This window comes from Lethenteron reissneri, chromosome 30 (assembly GCF_015708825.2).
Source record: "Lethenteron reissneri isolate LAM-NWPU_2019-01 chromosome 30, ASM1570882v1, whole genome shotgun sequence".
In the NCBI taxonomy this organism is placed as follows: domain Eukaryota; kingdom Metazoa; phylum Chordata; class Hyperoartia; order Petromyzontiformes; family Petromyzontidae; genus Lethenteron; species Lethenteron reissneri.
The window spans coordinates 14,299,725-14,321,621 of NC_083808.1; the positions used below are offsets into that span (position 1 = coordinate 14,299,725).

General features: G+C 45.6%; 1 protein-coding gene across 2 annotated transcripts in view; it reads right to left on the reverse strand.

Annotated features, from left to right (window-relative positions):
* LOC133349562 (integrin alpha-6-like) overlaps positions 1–21,897 on the reverse strand; it is a 57,390-nt gene that overhangs the window by 1,287 nt on the left and 34,206 nt on the right. For both annotated transcript variants that reach the window (XM_061563125.1, XM_061563126.1), the window contains 13 exons: positions 21,005–21,189; positions 20,293–20,436; positions 18,033–18,145; positions 16,154–16,316; positions 15,116–15,199; positions 14,313–14,392; positions 12,246–12,323; positions 11,793–11,895; positions 10,603–10,794; positions 8,667–8,771; positions 5,545–5,673; positions 3,272–3,379; positions 434–559 (listed from right to left, as the gene is read on the reverse strand). In XM_061563125.1, the coding sequence (XP_061419109.1) occupies positions 434–559; positions 3,272–3,379; positions 5,545–5,673; positions 8,667–8,771; positions 10,603–10,794; positions 11,793–11,895; positions 12,246–12,323; positions 14,313–14,392; positions 15,116–15,199; positions 16,154–16,316; positions 18,033–18,145; positions 20,293–20,436; positions 21,005–21,189 (1,610 nt within the window). The remainder of the gene's footprint in view (positions 1–433; positions 560–3,271; positions 3,380–5,544; positions 5,674–8,666; positions 8,772–10,602; positions 10,795–11,792; positions 11,896–12,245; positions 12,324–14,312; positions 14,393–15,115; positions 15,200–16,153; positions 16,317–18,032; positions 18,146–20,292; positions 20,437–21,004; positions 21,190–21,897) is intronic.

Here is a 21,897-nt window from a genome sequence, read left to right on the forward strand (position 1 = left end):
TACATTTTTCGCACAAAACGGAACGCGCACCGATAGAACGCGGTTTCTGAGCGGTCGATGATGAACTACTTTCTTGAGCTGCGCGGCTTGGCGGTGTGGGAATTTGGGGAATACGAATGATACAGGACGCAGCAGCGTACCCTTATCTCACGCGTATGTCAACGGAATAGGAAATGGTTAATTCTGCACCGTCAATCTGTTGGAGCCGACCTCAGGGCATCCCACGGTAGACGTGGCCCCGGTGAGGCTTCCGTTGACACCACTAGCTCGGACCGTGCTCTGCGTGGTGACGCACTCAGGAGAGGGTTGCCTGGCGGCGTCTCGTGGGGTACCGCTACCCTCCGGGCCGTAACGTAATCCGTAAAGTAATCCGTAATTTAATATGTAACGTAATCGGTAATGTAATCCATTTAAGGGGAAAAGGGATGTTCACCTTCCACAGCAGAAGGATGAGCAGGGCGAGAAGCAGGAGTCCGGCCAGCACGGTGAGCAGGATGATCCACCAGGGCAGGGTGACCAGGGCAGGGCCCGGTGTCTTCGTGAGCACGGTGACGCGCACCTAGACGCACCGCATGCAACACATGCATCGCACATACCGCACGCACCACACTCACCACACGCACCACACTCTCCGCACGCACCACCCTCTCCGCACGCACCACACGTACCGCACGCACCGCACACACCACACGTACCGCACGCACCGCATGCTCCGCATGCACCGCATACACCACAAACCACACGCACCATACGCGCCGCATACACCACACAGCATGCACCACAGGCACGGACCGTACAGATCGCACGCACCGCACCGCACCGCACGCCACGCCGAGCTGAGGAGAAGTTCACAGAGCCCTGCTGTGGTTTCAGGCCACGGTGGTCCTGCTCGGATGCCACATTCTCTGTCGGCTAGAGCAAAATAGTAGGGAATGTCAACAGGATCTACACCTCTGCATTACTGACCTCGTTATCGAGGCTGCTGTTATCATCACTAAGCCAATGTTTTGCTTTGTGCGTCGTGCTATTGAGCTACATGATCATATGCTGATGACCATTAATGACCTTCATGATGTAGGCAGACCCAAGTAAAGCTGCTAGACTTCCCTGTCCCTACGACACAGCCCTCCAGTCCTCTACTATATAGCTTTACGAGTCGAATTTCCATCAAGATGGAGATAAAATGAGGACTGATCGATGCCCAGATGCAGTTCATGTGTGGCTCTCTACTAGTTGACCATGTTGAGTATGCTGATGATCTGGTAATTGATGCTCACTCGGAGGAGTGGAAAGCTCTGCTGCTGAAGCTGGAACTTTCCGTGAAAAAGGTGGCACCTTACCATCAGCCTCACCAAAGCAACCCACCTGCCTGGGTATATTGTGTTCTGAAATACTCCACTCCCTCAGCTCTCCATGAACCATGGGGTTGTTGTGGAGATGGTGGAGGTGTTACCATATCTGGACAGTGTGCCCATGGTCAGTTCCAATTTAGCACTGGGGATCTCACTCCAAATCAGTTGAACGCCTAAAACTCAGCAAGTTCACACGATGGAGGAATGCAGGCTGTGTGCATCTACTGGTCATCTTAAGTCGGTTAACTCGTAATAACCTGGGCCTATCACACGACTTACTGTCAGTGACCCATTCACACTCTGGCACTAAAGCTGTCATAACATTGTGTCCACCGATTGGCAAATAGCAGCTTTTGTTGTTCATAATAAAGGTTTTGGGTTAGATCGCGCTATTTTTAAATGTGTCACAACCCTCCACCACCCAACACAGCCAATCAGTAAAAAATGTGTCACGTTGACAAAAGGCAAACAGTTTACTATTTTTAGCCCACCGGTGTGTTGAAGAGTGAATCCACAACATTTACAATTTGAGTACGCCGTTTTTCTGGAAATTACATCCAGCATCTTCGGGCGATTTGCCAGAATAGTGAAGCCATCCACCTGCTTCCGGTCTTAAATAGTGCAGGATGACGTCATCATTGTTGAACCCCATCAGGTTTCGAGATTAGAGGTAGAGGTGGGGGTGTATGCAATTATGCAATAGATGAGTAATCAGCCACTTATCATGTGACTCGCCTGAAAGGAATTTGCAATATGTGTTGTGTATTACTTAACAATACGCTTCCAGGCTGCGCTGAGTCTGCAGCTATCACAGCGGTTGAAATTATTTAAATTCTTCTCAATTTCGATTGATTCTCTAACTAGTCTTGGCCAGTAATAATTAGTTCTGCATAACACTTCAACGGTAGCAAAATCAATTGCATGTCCTTGTTGGCTAGCATGCTCTGCCACTGCTAATAGCTGTGTTTGGGAGAATTTAATGTTCCTTTGGTGTTCTTTTAATCTTATGCTTCCTGTCTGTCCAATATAACACTTACCGCATAAGCAATTGATCCGATATACACCTTCTGTTGGTAGCTTCGGTAATTCATCTTTAGTACAAGACACTAGTTTTGGAATTTTGTGTACTGTACCAAATCTCACTTTAATGATTTGCTTTTGCAAAACACGGGCTAATTTGTCAGTAACTCCTGAGATATATGGTATTTTAATTGTTTTGATAATCTGATCACTTTTAGCAGAATTGTTGTTTGGCCTTGATTTGGAGATTTAATGCTCTGTTAAATTGAACATTATTGTCACCATTCAGCCTTAGTGCTTCTTTAACATGTTGAATCTTTCACCATCTGACACTGTTTTCGCCGATGTATGAGCGTCTTGATGAGAGATGATTTCTGTACTGGGTAATCAAACGAATCTGTATTCAGATAGGTATCAGTGTACATTCCCTTTTGGTAGACGCTGTGTTATTTTGCCATTTTGACCACATCCAAGCAAAATATCCAGGAAGGAGCGTGCATTGTTCACCTCCATTTCAATGGTTAACTGAATGGCTGGGTTTTGTGCATTGAGATTATAAAAAAATGCATTAAGTGTATCTTTACCGTGTGGCCAGACAACCAAAGTGTCATCGACATATCGAAACCAAAAAGATTGTTTTAATGTACTTGAGGCAAGTGTTCTTGTTTCAAAATTGTCCATGTACAGATTTATTATACATAGCGCGATCTAACCCAAAAAACTGTATTATGAATAACACTGGTCGCGAAAGCCGACGTGTTAAACTGAGCTTTTGTTGTGTCCAGCCGGACGCTGTGATTCTCTAAGGGTGAGCGAGCCAGACTTATTGCTAGTGTGTGGGTGATATTCCTGTCCAATGGGAGGCAGTGTGAGGATGATGGTGCATGCTGTGCGTGTACCGGCTGTCCTTCGGGCTTAGCACCCTTGATGACGAGGTTTTTCAAAGGTTTCGTAAACCCCACGTGCACCCGGGCTACCACGTCCACCTGGTGGGCCCTTGGGTATTCCTGGTGGGTTGTTACACATAAAAACAAGAACACTTACAGTGAGGGAAAAAAGTATTTGATCCCCTGCGGATTTTGTACGTTTTCCCACTGACAAAGAAATGATCAGTCTATAATTTTAATGGTAGGTTTATTTGAACAGTGAGAGACAGAATAACAACAAAATCCAGAAAAACGCATGTCAAAAATTTTATAAATTGATTTGCATTTTAATGAGGGAAATAAGTATTTGACCCCCTCTCAATCAGAAAGATTTCTAGCTCCCAGGTGTCTTTTAAACAGGTAACGAGCTGAGATTAGGAGCACACTCTTAAATGGAGTGCTCCTAATTTCAGCTTGTTACCTGTATAAAAGACACCTGTTCACAGAAGCAATCATTCAATCAGATTACAAACTCTCCACCATGGCCAATACCAAAGAGCTTTCCATGGGTGTCAGGGACAAGATTGTAGATCTACACAAGGCGGGAATGGGCTACAAGACCATCGCCAAGCAGCTTGGTGAGAAGGTGACAACAGTTGGTGCGATTATTCACAAATGGAATAAACACAAAAGAACTGTCAATCTCCCTCAGCCTGGGGCTCCATGCAAGATGTCACCTCGTGGAGTTGCAATGATCATGAGAACAGTAAGGAATCAGCCCAGAACTACACGGGAGGCTTTTGTCAATGATCTCAAGGCAGCTGGGACCATAGTCACCAAGAAAACAGTTGGTAACACACTACGCCGTGAAGGACTGAAATCCTGCAGCGCCCGCGAGGTCCCCCTGCTCAAGAAAACACATATACATGCCCGTCTGAAGTTTGCCAATGAACATATGAATGATTCAGAGGACAACTGGGTGAAAAAGTTGTGGTCAGATGAGACCCAAATGGAGCTCTTTGGCATCAACTCAACTCGCCGTGTTTGGAGGAGGAGGAATGCTGCCTATGACCCCAAGAACACCATCCCCACCATCAAACATGGAGGTGGAAACATTATGCTTTGGGGGTGTTTTTCTGCTAAGGGGACAGGACAACTTCACCGCATCAAAGGGACGATGGACGGGGCCATGTACTGTCAAATCTTGGATGAGAACCTCCTTCCCTCAGCCAGGGCATTGAAAATGGGTCATGGGATGGGTATTCCAGCATGACAATCACCAAAAGCACACGGTCAAGGCAACATAGGAGTTGCTCAAGAAGAAGCACATTAAGGTCCTGGAGTGGCCTAGCCAGTCTCCAGACCTTAATCCCATAAAAATCTGTGGAGGGAGCTGAAGGTTCGAGTTGCCAAACGTCAGCCTCGAAACCTTAATGACTTGGAGAAGATCTGCAAAGAAGAGTGGGACAAAATCCCTCCTGAGATGTGTGCAAACCTGGTGGCCAACTACAAGAAACGTCTGACCTCTGTGATTGCCAACAAGGGTTTTTCCACCAAGTACTAAGTCATGTTTTGCAGAGGGGTAAAATACTTATTTCCCTCATTAAAATGCAAATCAATTTATAAAAATATTGACATGAGTTTTTCTGGATTTTGTTGTTGTTATTATGTCTCTTACTGTTCAAATAAACCTACCATTAAAATTATAGACTGATCATTTCTTTGTCAGTGGGCAAACGTACAAAATCAGCAAGGGATCAAATACTTTTTTCCCTCACTGTAAGTGTCAGCATCATCATCACGATCTACGGGCAGATCGCCCGTAAGTGTCCATCGCACAACTTCGTCATTTATTTCCACTTTCCTCTTTGTCTTGTGCCAATACTCTCAAGTAGTGCCTCATATTTTTGACACAAATCTCTTATGTCGTCAAGCGATTCTCTGTCAGGTCGTCCTCACTTGCACATAAGTGTACACATTTGCATGCATCACATACTAATATATATACGGGAAAGCTTGCAAAATGTATTTGTAAATGTTTTTCTTTGAACTTATATTATGTAGATGATGATCATTCTGCCACAACATGGTACTCGTTTTATCAACCCGGGAGGGCTGACAGGCTGGGTCGACCCCCTTGCTGCACGCTCCCGCAACCGTTCAGTTGAGAGCGGAGTACTCTAACCACGGCGCATCCTCTCATGGGCACTATTCACGCATTACACAACACACACTTACGCGTATTGCTTTGTATTTTGGTGTCCTATGGGGTGCATCCGGATAAATGGAAGGGAAAGTAAAATCACCTCCAAAAAGGTGCTGTTCCAAAGGCGAGCACGCAGCTCGACCTGTGCCAACGTCTGTTTACCCGGCGGTGGTAGCGCCGCCAACGGACAACGGTATCGCCAGCACCGCGCCGTGCCCTCCGCACAGTCCTGCAAGCAAATACGCGCGTTCGGAACGGTACATTAGAACCAAAACAATGTCTCTAAATTTACACTTCAACTCGACAACCAAAGTTGTCAAAGCGCCGCATCCATTGTCAACATTGATACCGCAAATCGCACAAAAATAAGTCACCTCCACGGGTCGGTCCCAGTTTGACGATTCGCCAATGCAAATTAAGTAGGCCTCAAACAATTACCTACCAAAGACCTTGTAAAGGACTGAATGATATAATTTTAAGTGATAGCCCAACGAAGTGGCTCATCACATTGAAAGTTAGAGCAGCCAAATACTCGAGACGCATGTTTCTGAATGTGGAGGGGAAACCCGGAGGGCCCGGAGAATAATCCAAAACATGTTTTCACGAGTAAGAGAGGGTTTGTAGAGATCACTGGCCAACTCATTTCCTGCGCTCTAATTGCTTTTTTATTCCGGTGTTTACAAGTGTGCCGTTTACAGGGTGAGGTAATGATGATGGGAACATCGGTAAAGTGGGTTCCTGGGAGTTTGATGCAAAACCATTTCTGATTCCAGCTACGAAACGGGGGTGAGGGGAGGGTTGGTTGGCCAATCAGCACGCAGCGGGTTTGACAACCAGCCAATCGGAATAACGTACTTAACATGATCTGTTTTGAGCCTATTTAGCCTTATATTAGTTTGCTAATACCATAGGTGTCAACCCATAGGGTTTACCCGTATTCTTGTACAGGGATATTGAGTTTTCAGGTCCATAAAAAAAATCAACACGAGTGTATGCATCCACATATCAAGCAAGCAGCAACATCAGCATGCAAGATCAAAGACAGAAGCATAGGTAGCATAATTGACACCAAATTTTCTGGTGTTTTAGCTACAATATTGTGGTAATTAGTATTTGTGAACCTATATCAATAACTTTTTTGAGAATGAAGTAGTAATTAAAGGAAAAGAAGGAGAAAAATCTAAAAAGGCTTCTGCTCCGTTACTAATAATGTAACTAATAGGGTGTAATACAATGTAAAAGATTTTACAAAACAATTTTGTTGTTATAATTCATATAATCTATTAATATTACATTTAAGCAATTTACAACTATATCACATATTATTCTATGATTAAAACTTATAATACACTTACATGTAGAACAATTATTGATTATGCAGTGACATCGCGGATGTCACTGTGTGGTGCCGGCTCTCGCGAGGCACGGCGTGCGATGTATTGCCATCGCAGACACCCCGTACACGTGGGTGTAGTACCAGCCCGAGAGGGACTCGGTGAGCGCCGATAGAGAGCACTGAGTGGCACCACGCTCGGCGTGCAGTGCTGTCCCCTATAGGAAGGGATGTGAGGGTGCCGGCCATGAATGGCGCAGCATGGAGGACGGGTTGTGCTTTTTCTGTAGGATTTTATTGTTTAGGTATGTGATGTTTAGATTTGTGTACAATGAATTTTAGGTGTATCTTGTAATTGTATTGTTTGTTGCGGTTGAACCCAAATCAAGAGCCGAATGGCTCACAGGGTAAATCCTATTCTTAGGTTTTTTCGGTAAAGTCACGTAGGTAAAACATTAAAATTAATAAAAGTAAAATAAAATAAAAATCACGACGTTTCGGAGGCAACACAAGCTTCCGTCTTCAGGTGGAACCGTCACAGCCATGACAGCTGTATCAAGTAAATGAGAGATTACAAGAGCTACCACTCCGTATATATAATGGTTGGAGAGGGGAAGGGCCAAGTACAGCACACTTTTTATTAATATGGTAAGGTGAGGGTAAATCCTCTTCTTGGTTCTTTCGGTAAAGTCACGTAGAAGGGAAGTAATAAAATAATAAAAATAAAACATAATAAAAATAATATTAGATTATTATATTATTTTATTATATTATTTTATTGTTTTATTTTTATCTTAAATTATTATTTTTATTTTAGTCTTTTTAATTTCTTTAAAAACATCACTGCCTTGCAAATATATATCCGATTTTAATGTAGTTCTTAAAGGATCAACGTTTTTTACTTCAAAATCTATTGTTTTCTTATTGAATTTTCACTTTATCCACGTGAAACTATGTAAAAGTAAATACATTTAGGCTGTACGTATGATATTGTAATTTAAAATTTTCTAATTGTTTATGTCACTACTATTGCCATTAAATTCAGTGATATACGGGAATTACGATTTACGAGTAACATTAGTACAGAAAACATGACTAAAGATTTCGATTTAAAGCTTTCGTGACTGCAGGGATTCGTCTTCTTGGTTCTTTCGGTAAAGTCACGTAGAAGGGAAATAATACAATAATAAAAATTAAACATAATAAAATACAATTCTCACGACGTTTCGGTCACAACGCAAGCAGCCGTCCTCAGGTGAATAACAGGGCTGTCGGAAAGACAGCGTCTGAATGAACACCACCAAGCTTGGCAGCATATATTTAAGCTGGGCTAGAGGAGGAGAGAGCCTTGACAAAGGAATTTGATATGCAAGTTCTTCACCTGAGGACGGCTGCTTGCGTTGTGGCCGAAACGTCGTGAGAATTGTATGTTATTATGTAAAAAATTTTTTATTTTATTATTTCCCTTCTACGTGACTTTACCCAAAGAACCAAGAAGATGACTAAGGATTCTGTATGGTCTGGTATGTGAGGAGGTCCATGGGGGTGACACCATGAGTTACCGCACTGGGTGACACCAATCCGAGTGACGCCACTGTCCAGTACCAGTACCTGTACATGTGAACCAGAATGCACCTGCAATTCTATGCCATGTCTAATTCCCAGCCCCACTGGACTAACCAGAATGTAGCTGCAATTCTATGCCATGGCTAATTCCGAGCCCCACTGGACTAACCAGAATGCACCTGCAATTCTATGCCATGGCTAATTCCCAGGCTGACTGGTCTAACCAGAATGTACCTGCAATTCTATTTCAATTGAATGTGTATGTTTGCTTTAAGTTCAATGTCTCTCATTGCATAATAACACTGCTAAGCACAAGGCCTGACCAGTTTGGTGTAGCCCTTCTCGTTGAGGAGAGGCGGATGCCAAAACTTCTCAATCGTTTTTTTCCGTGACGCTCCCCGAGTCGACACAGTCTGCCCCGCAACGCTCTGTGGGAGACACAAACATGGACAATAATACCTGGCTTGCGTTCGTCTACCCTAATTCTTTTTGCCATTTCCTGCCAAATTTTATCCCCACTGTCCCATCGGCATCATCTCACGCAGTGAAGTGTCCTTTTCGGATCCATCGCAGTGCTTCTGAGATTCCCTCAAGCAGGCCCGGCTCCAACTCCACGCAGATGGAGGGTCCTGTGGAACTGTTACGTGGGCTCCTAGAGCAGTGATTCTCCACCAAGGAGGATAGTGAACTTTGGTGGGAGGGCCACGAGGACATTTGGTCCACACACAGTAGCGGGCAACACTTGCCATCCACTCTGCCATATGAGAGTGAGATTCGTCTTGCGACAGCAAAACCGATATTTAAATTTTCAGAGCTGGAAATTGGCCACATTACGTACACTAGAAGACCTGGTTAATCGCGGGCAGCAGCCTGGATTCATACCCAGGACCTCAGCAGTACCATTGGCCTATCCTTCTGAATGTGTCAGACGTATGTGTGGACTATGACGACTGCCTTGCATTTTGTCTACCCTTATAAAATGCATTTTGATAGCCTAATTTACACGTGTTGCATTATTCGGGCCACCCCTCCCCCAATACCCCGGATAAGCAACACGGTCACTGACTGCAGTGTTAACGAATTTTTAATTATGGGCTATCTCCTTGCGGCGTGGGAGTCTTTGGCGGGGGCCACGCTGAAGGTCGGTAAATCTTGGCCATGCTGGGGCATTGCAGGGCGACGCTGTGCGGCGGTGTGCACTCCGACATTTGGGCCGCGTGAGGAGGTACTGGGTCATGGCGTCGTGAGAGGGTTCCAGTTGCGCGCTGCTGGGTGATGTGTTTGGGCTGAGCCAGTGGGTGGTGGACTGCGCTGACTTCACAGTTTTGTGAATTGGAATTTGTTGGTTCTGGCCTCCAGTGGCAGCCAGGAAGGGTAAAGCCTTTTTTTATCATCTTAATCCTGTCAAAAGGGTCCAATAGATATAACTGCTTAACCCGAGCTATATAGTGCTTTGGCATTTGCATCATCCTTGTGCTATTTGCCTTTTAGGGACCTTTGGTCTCGAGCACCGGTAAGACAAAGCCATGAAGGAGGCTGGCTCCAGTGTAGGCGAATCAGTGTCAAGGACAATGCATACATTATCAAAGCATATATGTGTACATGTTTTACCACAGACGTGTGTGGTTGATGCGGGCTTGATGCCTTGTAATAGGTGTTTTAACATCTTAACGCCATGGTGGCGAGAGGGTGCCACAGTGTCGAGATGTTAACTACCTCGCCTGGTATACAGGAAGTAGTGGGTTTCGATCTCGACTGTGATGCCTGTTGCATATTTGGAGTTTGTGTATTATTTCTCCCCATGGTCGCGCGGGTTCTCCGGTTTTTCCCTCCACATTAAAAAATGTGCATTTACAGTATATGGCTGAAATAAATTTCCACGCGATAATCCACTTTATTAAGCTATTATTTGTGGCCAGGTCACTTATGAAAAAAAGATATATAGCTCAGTGGGCCTTACCTTGTAAAAACATATATATATAATGTCATAAAGGGTAAAGCCTGTCTTTAAATCTTAACACTGGGAAAAGGGTCCCAAAGATACAAACTCGAGTGTTTGCTGCGCTGAATGTTGGTGCACGCGAGCGAGTGGATGTTAAGACGAATCAACGTCGCCCCCCAACAACCGTGAAACTACTGCAGACCACGCCTGTGAAACACGGCGCCTTTGGGATAGCCTCTCCTAATAAGAATGGCCTGAATGTGAAATGTATTGAACTATTATTCTAAATCTGTAATCTTGTCCCAATGCCTCCTCACCTTGAGCACGAGCTCATCGACCTCCGGTCCCTGGCATGTGGGGGGCACTGCCCCGGTGGCAGCGACCCCGGCACCACTCAGCTCCAAAGCGACGAGGTACAGCAGCCACTTGCCATTGGACATTTCCACTGGGAAGTGGATGTCGACGTACGCGCCACCAAGGCCCTCTAGCGGGTGGCCCAAGTTGAGCACCTGCACAGAACCAACACATGGACCCTCGTCTGTGTATGTATGTTGAACCTAGGGGAGCGGTATTGTCGCGGTTAGTGCATTTCGCTACGAACCCGGCGATCCGAGTTCGATTCCTGCTCATGGCCAATACCAGTGACGATTATCTGAACCGGTCCTGTGCCTCCCCTAGGTCGACTCAGCCTCAAAGAAGTACCTTATGCAGTGTGTAAACATTGCAGCTAGGGAGACAAAGGCGGCCGGGCATGGTACTGGCCACCCACCCCCTCGTGTCGGCATTCATAGGTGCTTGCCAACAGCACTTGCCCCAACAGTATGTTAAGGCTATAAAGGGGGATCTTAGTTTTTTTTGTATTTTGAACTTCTTTCGCGTAATACAGACAGATGGCCATGACGGAGTGAGTGACTGAGGTATATTCTCATGATTTTCTGGATGGGCTATGAGGGTGAAATTTCAGACCCTATGCCTCTAACTCGAAATATCTGATGTTTGAATCTAACCACATACAGATTGTATCTTCAGCATTTAAATGACACTGAACTCAAAAACTCCTGCAAGATTTACAACCCAAATGACAAAAAAGGTTAAATACTACTTCATTCTGTACAAATCTACACTTGTAACTAGAAAGATCCTAACACGCGAATTCCAAAAATGACATGTTTACAATTTCCAGGTACTTTTTGAAGAGTGTGACACTAACGCCGATCGAAAGCAGGCAGACGCAGGTAGCAGTTACTAAAGGGAAACCCCCCGTCCGTGCAGCACTTGCGCCACCTCATCGGTATCGCTCTCACAATGTACCATGGAGTCATCTTCTCGTCTGCTTTGCTTTAAAGTTCTAAATTGCGTAAGCATGACAGCGTTGAGTACTGTACTCATAATAAACAGGAGATTATTACTGCCACAACAAGAAAAGTAAACTCCCAATACTTTAAGCCATCCGTTTTCTTCGGGAATGTCGGTTCACTTGGTTCAGCAGGACGCTGTGTGGCGGTACCGTGATGTTGAACTCCACCAAGCTCCCAGCCGCCCCCTCCCACCAGATCACCGACTCTCCACGGATTTCCCCTCCAAAGTATGCCTGGGAGGGCCTCACAGTGCTGCGCAATGGGCAGGAGCAGTGGCAGGTCAGTGATGATACGTCTTCCCAAAAAAATGCATGTGCTACTGCATTTACACCAAGACAAGGCAGACTTTGACTAGGTACTATGACAAGGCAGACTGCGAAAGGCATTCCACTCTGTGGATATTTATATGGTCTTCCAAGTGTTGACAAACCGAGGCCTAAATAAAAAAATTATACAATATTTTTTACTACATAGAAGTTGCACGAAGAAAACATCAATACATCTTGCAATGAAAGATTCTGCTGAATTATCATCCATATCTCATAATAATTGAGTAAAGCTGTAAATATATGATGACGATTGTATTGCATGGCCTTCCTCACCTTATGATGACAATTTCCATCTCTAGCAGCACTTTGACCTTGGCTATGACCGGCTCCAGGCCCTCTTGCTCACTTGTGCTGCACAGGCCGATGCCAAACACACAATGTATCCATACACAATGTATCCATACACAATGTATCCATACACAATCCTCAGAGTGCAACACAAGGTATCCATTGCTTTGTATTTGTATAACAGACCCTCGTCTGAGATGGCCGTGAGGGAGCGAGTGACTGAGCCATATTTGAATGATCTTCTGGATGGGCTATAAGGGTCCATTGTGGTAAAAAGTCCAGTCAAAGAACCCCCAATTTATGTAGAATTTAGGTTTTTTTACACTTTTACGGAATTCCACGTGCACGGTGCTGGAGGCGACCACTCAAAACGCGGTGAAAGGTTGAGGTGGGCTGCCGGGCCGCTCTGAGGTCTCAGTGCTGCCACTGCTGACATCCCGACATTGAATCCAGGTTTGGTCGCCTGTGATTACACTGGGTCCTTAAAGTACAGTAAGTTGTTTCATTCCTGACCGCATTTAATGTTGACCACAATCCAGCTCTGAGAATTTAAAAATAAATTGGGTGTGCCAGGTTGGGTGGGAAAGTCCTGCACCCTACTGCGTGTGGACCACAGGTCACTTGAAGTAATCTCAGAGAAGTCGCTGTAACACCCTGGGCCATTCGCTGATACAAGGGGCTACACTGCTCTGCGAGAGTTCTGAATGATCACTTAGCTATTGACATGACACCGATAGAGTCAATTGAAATAAAAATTGGGAATCATTGCAAAAGAAGATGCAGGTAAACAATGTGTTAGAGAAAGAGAAGAGATGAAAGAGAATTATGTTAGGAAACTACAAAAACATAACGGTGACCGATCTTTAATACACTTTTGCATAAATCCTCCGAGTGCTTTAGTGGAGTATTCTGGGTAAAAAAAAAGATTACCTTCCCTACATGGGAAAGTAGCCTCTCTCTCCACGATGATTCAATTAATTTATTGTTCAGGATGCTCCACTACAGCACTGAGTTTTTTTTAAATTTATGATGGCCTAGGGTAGATAAAGGGCATTTACCAACAACATCTGGTAATAAGCGGCAGCAGTGGTATGTGCTTAACTAGCCCGCTATAACTAGCCTGATGGACAAAAGCAGTCCAGAGTTTGCCTGTTTAGCCAAATGCTACTGGTTAACATACGTATACAAAGCAAAAATGTTGAGAGACTAAAATATACTTTATTTGGAAACCGAAGGTAATTTATTTAACGACATCCAATGGTTTGGCTAGCACAAAAACCAGCACGGACTGCATTATGGAGACTACAGAAACATTGGTTTGAATTTAAAAGTGCAGCGAAGCAGGTCAGAAGAGTATAAGTGAGCAGAGTTTGATGGCATTGGTAAGTTCTACAAATGAGAACCATTTTTGCCTGGTCATATAAGAGGTTGAAATCTTTTCAGACGAGAACAACGGATTTTCTCTAAATTGCAATGGCCATGATAATGACGTCCGATTGGCGAAACGCAACTCGCAGCGCAGCAGCTTTCAACGGAAGACGGCTTCACAAAACTACTTCTGAAGTTGCTTAGACGAGGCCTCTGTATCCACACGAGGGACACTGCAGAAATAAGCTTTCAATAACCTTGCTATTGTCAGCTTGGCACGTGTGCAGAGACGGTCCTACGCTTCTCTTCTTTATATTTTGAGTAGCCGAGTGGTGCAGTGGTAACAGTCGTGCGTCACAGCACGCAGGGCCTGGGTTCAATTCCCGCCTCGGGCACCTCTATGTGTGGAGTGTGCATGTTCTGCCCCTGCCCTGAATGGGTTTCCTCCGGATTCTCTGGTACCTCCCATAACTATATACAATGTAACCGCCATTGATTGGGTCACAAATCCCAATGCTGAAAATTATCACAAAATTACTTATTTGGGATTTAACATGGCAGCAATATCACACCCCCCAAATACAAAAACTTGGCAGGATCTTCCTGAAAACAAGCCTATGAAGAATTTTTTTCATGTATGTTTGGTTTTGCGATGGGAGGCAGCACGTGGCTCAGATCACACACGTTGTGAGCTGCAGAGAAGAGCTCAGCTCCAGCGTGTCTTTTGTCACTCCTTCCGTGCTCAGGATGAGATACAGCAACACCTGAAATGACCGCATGACAGCACCGGCTTAACGAGCAGCGTGATGTACGCGCACACGCCCACGCATGAAATACATTCGTCTGTAGCACAAGCCTTCGCGTGTTATTCGCAATCACAACATTAGGATCAGATTATACTGTAGCTTCAATATAATTTTTGTTATTATTATTTTATAGTGAATAAAAAGGCTATTTGAGGCTTTCGTTTTACTGTAGGGGTTCTAGCGCTGGATGCTAAGCATCTCGAAAAGAGGTGGCTGGCATTTGAGCACGGGTGTCTGAGAGGAATGCTCGGAATTTAGTGGAAAGCCAGGAGAAGCCATGCGGAAATCTGGAAGAGACCACGGGGCAGGAGAGTGTCGGAGACAAGATTCTGTAAAAACGGTGGTGCTGGGTGGGACGTGTGCAGGATGGGAGAGGAGGGCTGTTTGCCGAGACAGGCATTGCATCGGTCTCTGCGAGTCCAGCGACCAAGGGGAAGAGAAGACCTAAGAGCGGATGGTGGGAGACTGTGAGGGCAGATCTTGGAGGTCACTGCATGTCTGCTGTGCAGCTCCTGAGGGATCTATCGGAGATAGACAGTGTTGGTGAGGTGCGGTGGCATCAACAGCTTTGGCCACAATGAAGTCTTGATCTTGACGGAAATTAAATGGAACGTCGTTCCTCGCGCTGGGAGGTTTGGTTGAAGCCTGTCCTGAAGGGATGGCAGTTCTCTGCTTTGTTACCTGGTGGCCACGCTTGAGTGGATTCCCAAGCTCACAGTCCACCACAGATGCGTTGCTGCTCAGCAGGCAGAGGGGCTGCACATCCTTAAGAGAGATGCCAACATCATCTTATCTTCAATGAATTATAAATGCAGTCATCATTCATAAAGCTACCAAATTATTTCCAAACTTGCTATATATCTTAAACTCTGCTGGCCATATTGAACCATTACTGAACATATTTTTTTACCAGGTAAGACCCACTGAGCTGTGTGGCTCTTTTTCAGAAACGACCTGGCCACAAATGATAGCCCAATGAAGTGACTTATCACCTGAACATTTATAGCAGCCAAGTACTCTAAACGCATGTTTACAAATTTGGAGGGAAAAACCGAATGAACCGGAGAAAAATCCACGCGACCACCGTGAGAGCATGAAAACTCCAAATATACAGGCGTCAGGGTCAAGATTGAACTCACGACCCCCTGTATACCAGGCAAGGTAGTTTACATATCACGACCGGGGTGCCCTGGTATTGGTCACATTGTGCTTGGGCTTGCTGTAATAAAACAGTAATATTACTGGAAATTGTTCTGTAAGTTGTGCAGGCCAGAAAAGTGTGTGGATGCCTAAAACAACTTATAGTAATACTCCACACAAAATGTGATTTATAGACAGCAAAATCATGATCACTGGCTCCGCAACTCAACATACCTTGCATGTCACTTGACATCACCATACAGCGCGTATAATGTACAGAGCCTTGCTTTAGACCACCAGGAGTCCGAAATAATTGTGCCCATACGATTGTGGGGATGAAACCAATCTCCCATCGTCTCCTTGTCCTTCCACCCAAACAGCCATCAAGCAAGCAGAGCACACGGTTTTCAGGTTTGCACCATGACCGCCACTCATGGCGCGACTTCGCGCTGAGCTATACGGCTCTTTTTCGGAAGCGACCTGGCTATCGCAAATGATAGTTCAATGAAGGCGGCTGATCTTCACGTGGACGTTTATAGCAGAGAAATAAATACTCTAAAGCGCGTGGCGTTGGCTGACCTGGGAAGAGCCCCAGATGTGGCGGTATCCCCGATAGCTAAGTCCGGAGGGCAGCACGAGCAGCAAGTGAGTCTCGTGGGCATCGTCACCCATGTTGCGCACGCTCACGTTCAGGGCCAGTCCCTTGTGCTGACCGACGAGGAACAGCTGCCTGCCGCCCTCGCTGGTGCACAAAGACAAAGATTCCCCCCCCCGCCCCGCATAGCCTCGACAATAGGAATCAAAATAAATATTCTCGCACGTGATTCGCTTCACGTTTTTTGAGCTTTAGCAATTGATATTCATCGACGAATAGATTAGATTTTTGTTGCAAATCTTCCGCTCTTAATTGCTACACCTGTCAATTGAGTTCATGACATTATTACGGTATTGCACAGATATGTATGTGATGGAGATCAGCTGGTAGGCTGCCTATATTGAAGAATCCTTCAACCATGTTGAGGACTCGGTGTACCAAACTGACTGTTTAGTGGTATACATGCTGTGTTTAACCACCACACTGTAGATCAAAACAACATAAAGACCAAGATCCCCCGTATAGCCTTAACATACATTTGGGGTCAAGTACTGTTAGCGAGCACCTATGAAGGCCGGCACGGTACATGAGGGGGTGGGTGGATAGCGTCACGCCCGGCTGCCTTTGTTTCCCGAGTGGCGATGTTTACGCATCGCACCAGGTACTCATTTGAGGCTGAGTTGACCTAGGAGAGGCCCAGGACCAGTTCAGATCATCTTCACCGGTGATTGCCGTGAGCAGGAATCCAACTCGTGTTGCCGGGTTCACAGCGCCTTGTGCTAACCACTGCACTACCGCTTTCCACGTGCGTGCCCAGACGCGCAAAACATAGATAAACTACGAGGGACTATGCTGACATTGATAGCGTCAGCAATAACAATTGGAAAGTCTACTACATAATTCTTATCATACTACTATTACAAATAATCTATGCGTCGAGTTTCCTGCCTGGCTACTGGCTGGGCTCCTCTCCACCCCAACAATAACTCTGTTGTGAGTGGCTATGGGCTATTGCCACCGAACATGGCTGGATAGCTGGCTGCACGGGATTTTACACGAAAAAAACCTTGAATTGAAATGGCGGAAGACGTTCGAAAGTCATTGAATAACACATTGAGACTTGACGCCGATAATTAAAAACTGATCTAACTTGTCAACTTGTGCATCTATTAATGTGATCCTCTCACGAGAATATTATTTAAATCCTGGAGAATATAAAAAAATCTACAAATAATATCTTGGCATTTTATTATGCAAATTAGTAGATTAATATTAGTGCTCCAATTAACGATTATGAGAAGAGTATGAACATTACAGCTGTCTCTTATTTTATGTTGCAGAGCAATGGTTTCTCTACTCGTCAGAGTAATAATAACATTTTCATTTACATGCCATTGCTTAGATGTGTCAGTGTCTAAAAGTGCTGTACATCCCTTCCCATATCAACCATTCAAAGGGCACTCCCATTGGCAGCTGTCACTGCGCAGCACAGGGTGACTGGGCAACTGCCTCCCAAGCTGGCAAGCAGGGCAGCATGCCAGATTCGAACCAAAGCGGGCAGTGAATGCACTACTGCCGAGCCATGTCACAGAATGGCTGCTTACCCAGTCACAGTGTCTGTGCACATTGAGTACTGGGCGTTATCAACGTTAATCGAAGGTTCAAAGAGGGCGGTCGGGCAACATGTAGTTTATGACAAAATTATTGTTTTGCGTTTGTAGATTCCTACCAGATTAAAATTAATTGTGCAAAACTCAACGTAATAGCCAGCGCCTAAAAGGCGTGAGACCACGTCACCCGCAAGGATCAAGAGCGCCTGTGACCGCCGTGTGATCCGTTTCCTCGAGGCCTGACGAGGCTCACCTGCGCAGCTGCGTGAAGTTTTCTGACTTGATGTGCGAGCAGAAGGAGAAGTTGAAACTGAGATCGCTCTGACAAACTTTGTCCTCTCCGCAACCCTCCTTCACGAAGTTCATCTGAGGGAAACGGCGAAGAGGCACTAATGTCGCGATACTCGCATGGAGCTCACCACACAGTTCCGTGATAACAATCCATCATCCATCATAGAGGGTTCTTTTGGGTTAGATTGAATAAATATAAATGTCGTAAAAAAACTCGCCACCACCCGAAACAGCCAATTAGTGAGGTTTGTCACGTAAACAAAACGTGCCAATTAGTGACGAGTTCAGCACGCCGGTGTGCAGGAGAGTAAAACCACAACATCCACAATTCGAGTACCGTGACGTTTCGCTAGGAATTATAACAACCAGCATCATCAGGCGACAGCCATAACTGTGGAGAAATCCTCTATTATGGATATTTGTTGCGAAAGGCTACATGTTAAACATTCCATCACATTCCACTTGTTGATTCCTCCACTTGGGCTCAACTACCACTCCGCAGGTCACAAGACTTCTCTTACTACGCCTTCCCTCACACTGCTACGCTTTGGACTTCCCTCCCATCATCTATTTTTCCAAGTACTTTGCTGTCAACTCAAGAAATGCATTCAATCTCATATATTACACATTAAAACTGTGACAGGAACCCACTTACAGCCGAGTGCCAGTGTATTCACTCGACAACTCTTGGCAATAAATATTTGGGATTAATTATTCACGTAGCAATTGGATTGTAGAGGATGTATGTGTGGAATAGGAACTTATGAACAATGTAGCTGTGGAAATGCACAAATAATGGAGACCGTTAAGGACAACATTTTAAGTTGTTAATTTTTTAAGTTATGCTTGCCAAGGGTTTGATGTCCACCTGAGTCAGGACGTGGCCTTAGAGACGAGTTAAAGCACTGTACCTGCTTACTATGACGACACCCAAGGCCTGGTACATTTGTAGTTCCTGGAGTAACCGATCAATTTAAACAAATCTTGTTGGTTCTTTCAGTAAAGTCACGTAGAAGGGAAGTAATACAATAATAAAAATAAAACATAATAAAATAATTCTCACGACGTTTCGGCCACAACGCAAGCAGCCGTCCTCAGGTGAAGAACATGTCTGTCGATAAGACAGAGTCTGAATGACACGTCCTAGGCTTGGAGCGTCTATTTAAGCTGGGAGGGAGGAGGAAGAGCGCCTTGACAAAATAATTTGCATATGAAGAGGAATTTAGCATATTTATGGGAAATGCAGGAATGCGACTAGTGCTACTTGTGAAATGCGTAGGAGGTGGGCAGGGGGTTTTCAAAGTCATATTATGCCCATGCATTATGCAGGATTAGCAGCATCAAAGGGAGGGGGTAGGGGTAGCATTATTAAAGGGAAGGAATGTTAATAGTATGTAGCTGCAGTAACTAAACAACCACGTAAAAATCTAAAGTATAAACTACATAGTATCATCAGTATGCTAAATATACTCTCAATAAGCTGAGCTACTAACCGTAAGTAATACATTACAATTCTAGGTCGCAAAAAATCGTGAGTCTGATTTTCTCTGAGATAAGAGCTAAGCTAGTTCTAGACAGAATTCGTTTAGCATTAGAAGAAGTTACAGCAGCAGCTGTTAGTGTAAATGCATTTGGTATTACCTTAGAGTCTCGGCATCTCTTCAGAAAGGTGAGAGACTCGATTAGCTGGGCCTTCTTATCACGGAGCTTGTTGAAGGATCTCAAAGTTACGTGGAATCCCTCCCCGTATTTTTATTATTTTATTACTTCCCTTCTACGTGACTTTACCGAAAGAACCAAGAAGATGAATCCCTGCAGCCACGAAAGGTTTAAATCGAAATTTAATTTAAACAAATGTTAAGGTATGACTTTTCTCTGGATATAAATGCCCTTGTGATAGAAGAATGATGGGAATACCACATGCACTAAACTATTAATATAATCGTGCACGCACCACCATATGGCAATTACACCGCCAAGTGATATGAACCGAGATAGCATTCTGATGTCAACCGTTAACTGATCATGCAGGAAATATCGGTACATTACGTGTACCTGCATTTAATGGGTAAACTTGTCTTAGAATCTGTGGACGCTGTAGATTCAAATGTTCCGCAATGAGAACACAATGAGCTTCTTTTAAAAGTGGTCTGCTGCGATCGTGTTATTGTTGTTGACTCAAGATGGGTGAAGGGGCTGCGCGCAGACGCCCACGGGAGCACCTCTGTGCGCAAGGGGTTGGCCACGCTGGCGTTGAGCGTGGGAAGCAGTTCCTCCGTGGCGGCCTCTGATTTTGCCCACCGAGCCTCCTGCACCTCGTAGTGCAGGTGCAGTGGGATGGTCCGCAGCTTGTCCTTCACGTGGTCCTGCCGAAGCAACGAGCTCTCTCACAGCCGAGTGGGTGTACGCGCTGCGACGCGCAGAGGGAGGGAGGTGCACGGTGCAGAAGACATGGAGAGCGCGCCGGCTTTTTCGGCCAAAATCAACACAGGATGTGCTCGCTCGTGTCAGATTTCAGAAGCTAAGTGGGGATCAGCCTGCACAGTGCTTGGATGGGCGACCACCAGCCAGGTTGTCGCAGGCAACTGGAGGCAATGCTGCGTGGAGGCAAGCATGGCGTATCACAGCAAATTCCATTCATGCGGTGTACTTTTATGCTCCTGCATCTCTAAACATAATAATTACTCATTTAACAGAAGAAGCACACCTAAGCCAAAATAATATTTTTCAGGAGGGACCTGGATTGGGATGCCTGGCTAACACCGATAACATTGTGTGTCGTTATCGGTGCTCCCCACCTTCGCCATTGCGCACCGACCAGCGTGGGGAAGAGTGCCGCACGCACACAAGTGGATGTGAGGCGCAGTAACTTGCACAGTGACCGTGCACTGAGCGTGCTCGCGAAGGCACGCCTGCACATGAACACACACGCACGTGCACACGCAGCGTGGCGTTGAAGCAGCGCGTGTCGCCCTGGCCGTCCAGTGAGACGTTTCCCGAGAGGACGTGCTCCCCGAGGAGGGTACCGGCCTCGGTGCCGGCGATGGCGGTGAAGTGAACGCGCGAGCTGAGGCCTTGCTGTCGCCGACCCTCCTCAGCATTCAGTGAATAGTGCAACGCTGTGGGGGGAGGGTGGAGGGGGGGGGTCACAGGAGGCAGTGACCCACGAGGACACTGCTCTCGGGCCGAAGGCCATTTACAATGAGTGCAGCGTGCAGCAGAGGCTTGTCGTAATGCCGCCCACCTCCCCATCTCTAATGAACCGCTCTAATGATGATGATATTCTTGATGGATAAACGACATCGATGACACAATTATTAAAAGTCTCTTTACCTAGTGCAACATTTGCGTATATGTTGCAGAGACCCGAGAAAAGGGAGTCGCAGAAATATAATCTCGATTTTAAAATAATAACTTTGACTTGCAACACGCCGCACAATATTCACTCGCTCTCGAACAGAGAACGCCCCAGAAGCACGAGGAACCGCGAACAAGCGAGAAGGCAGCCACGCGGTGAATCGGCACCAACGATTACCCAAGCTCTGCGGTCCTCTCAATAATAAGATGTTTTCAGCGAATTAATCAGTGTCTATACATGTGTAGTGTCAGTTATTCAGAGACGAGGTTTGTAGGAGGCACCTTTTATTAGAACATTCACGGTCTCGTCTGCACTCTCTACAGTCGCTTAACCCAGCCTATACACAACACTAGCCGTCTAACACTGACGGCGATGACTGAGACAGCCAAATATCTGGCAGCGCAATATCGAGCGAAGACGGCAGCGACGACGGCGACGAGACGACAGCAAAGACGAGATGAATCCAATC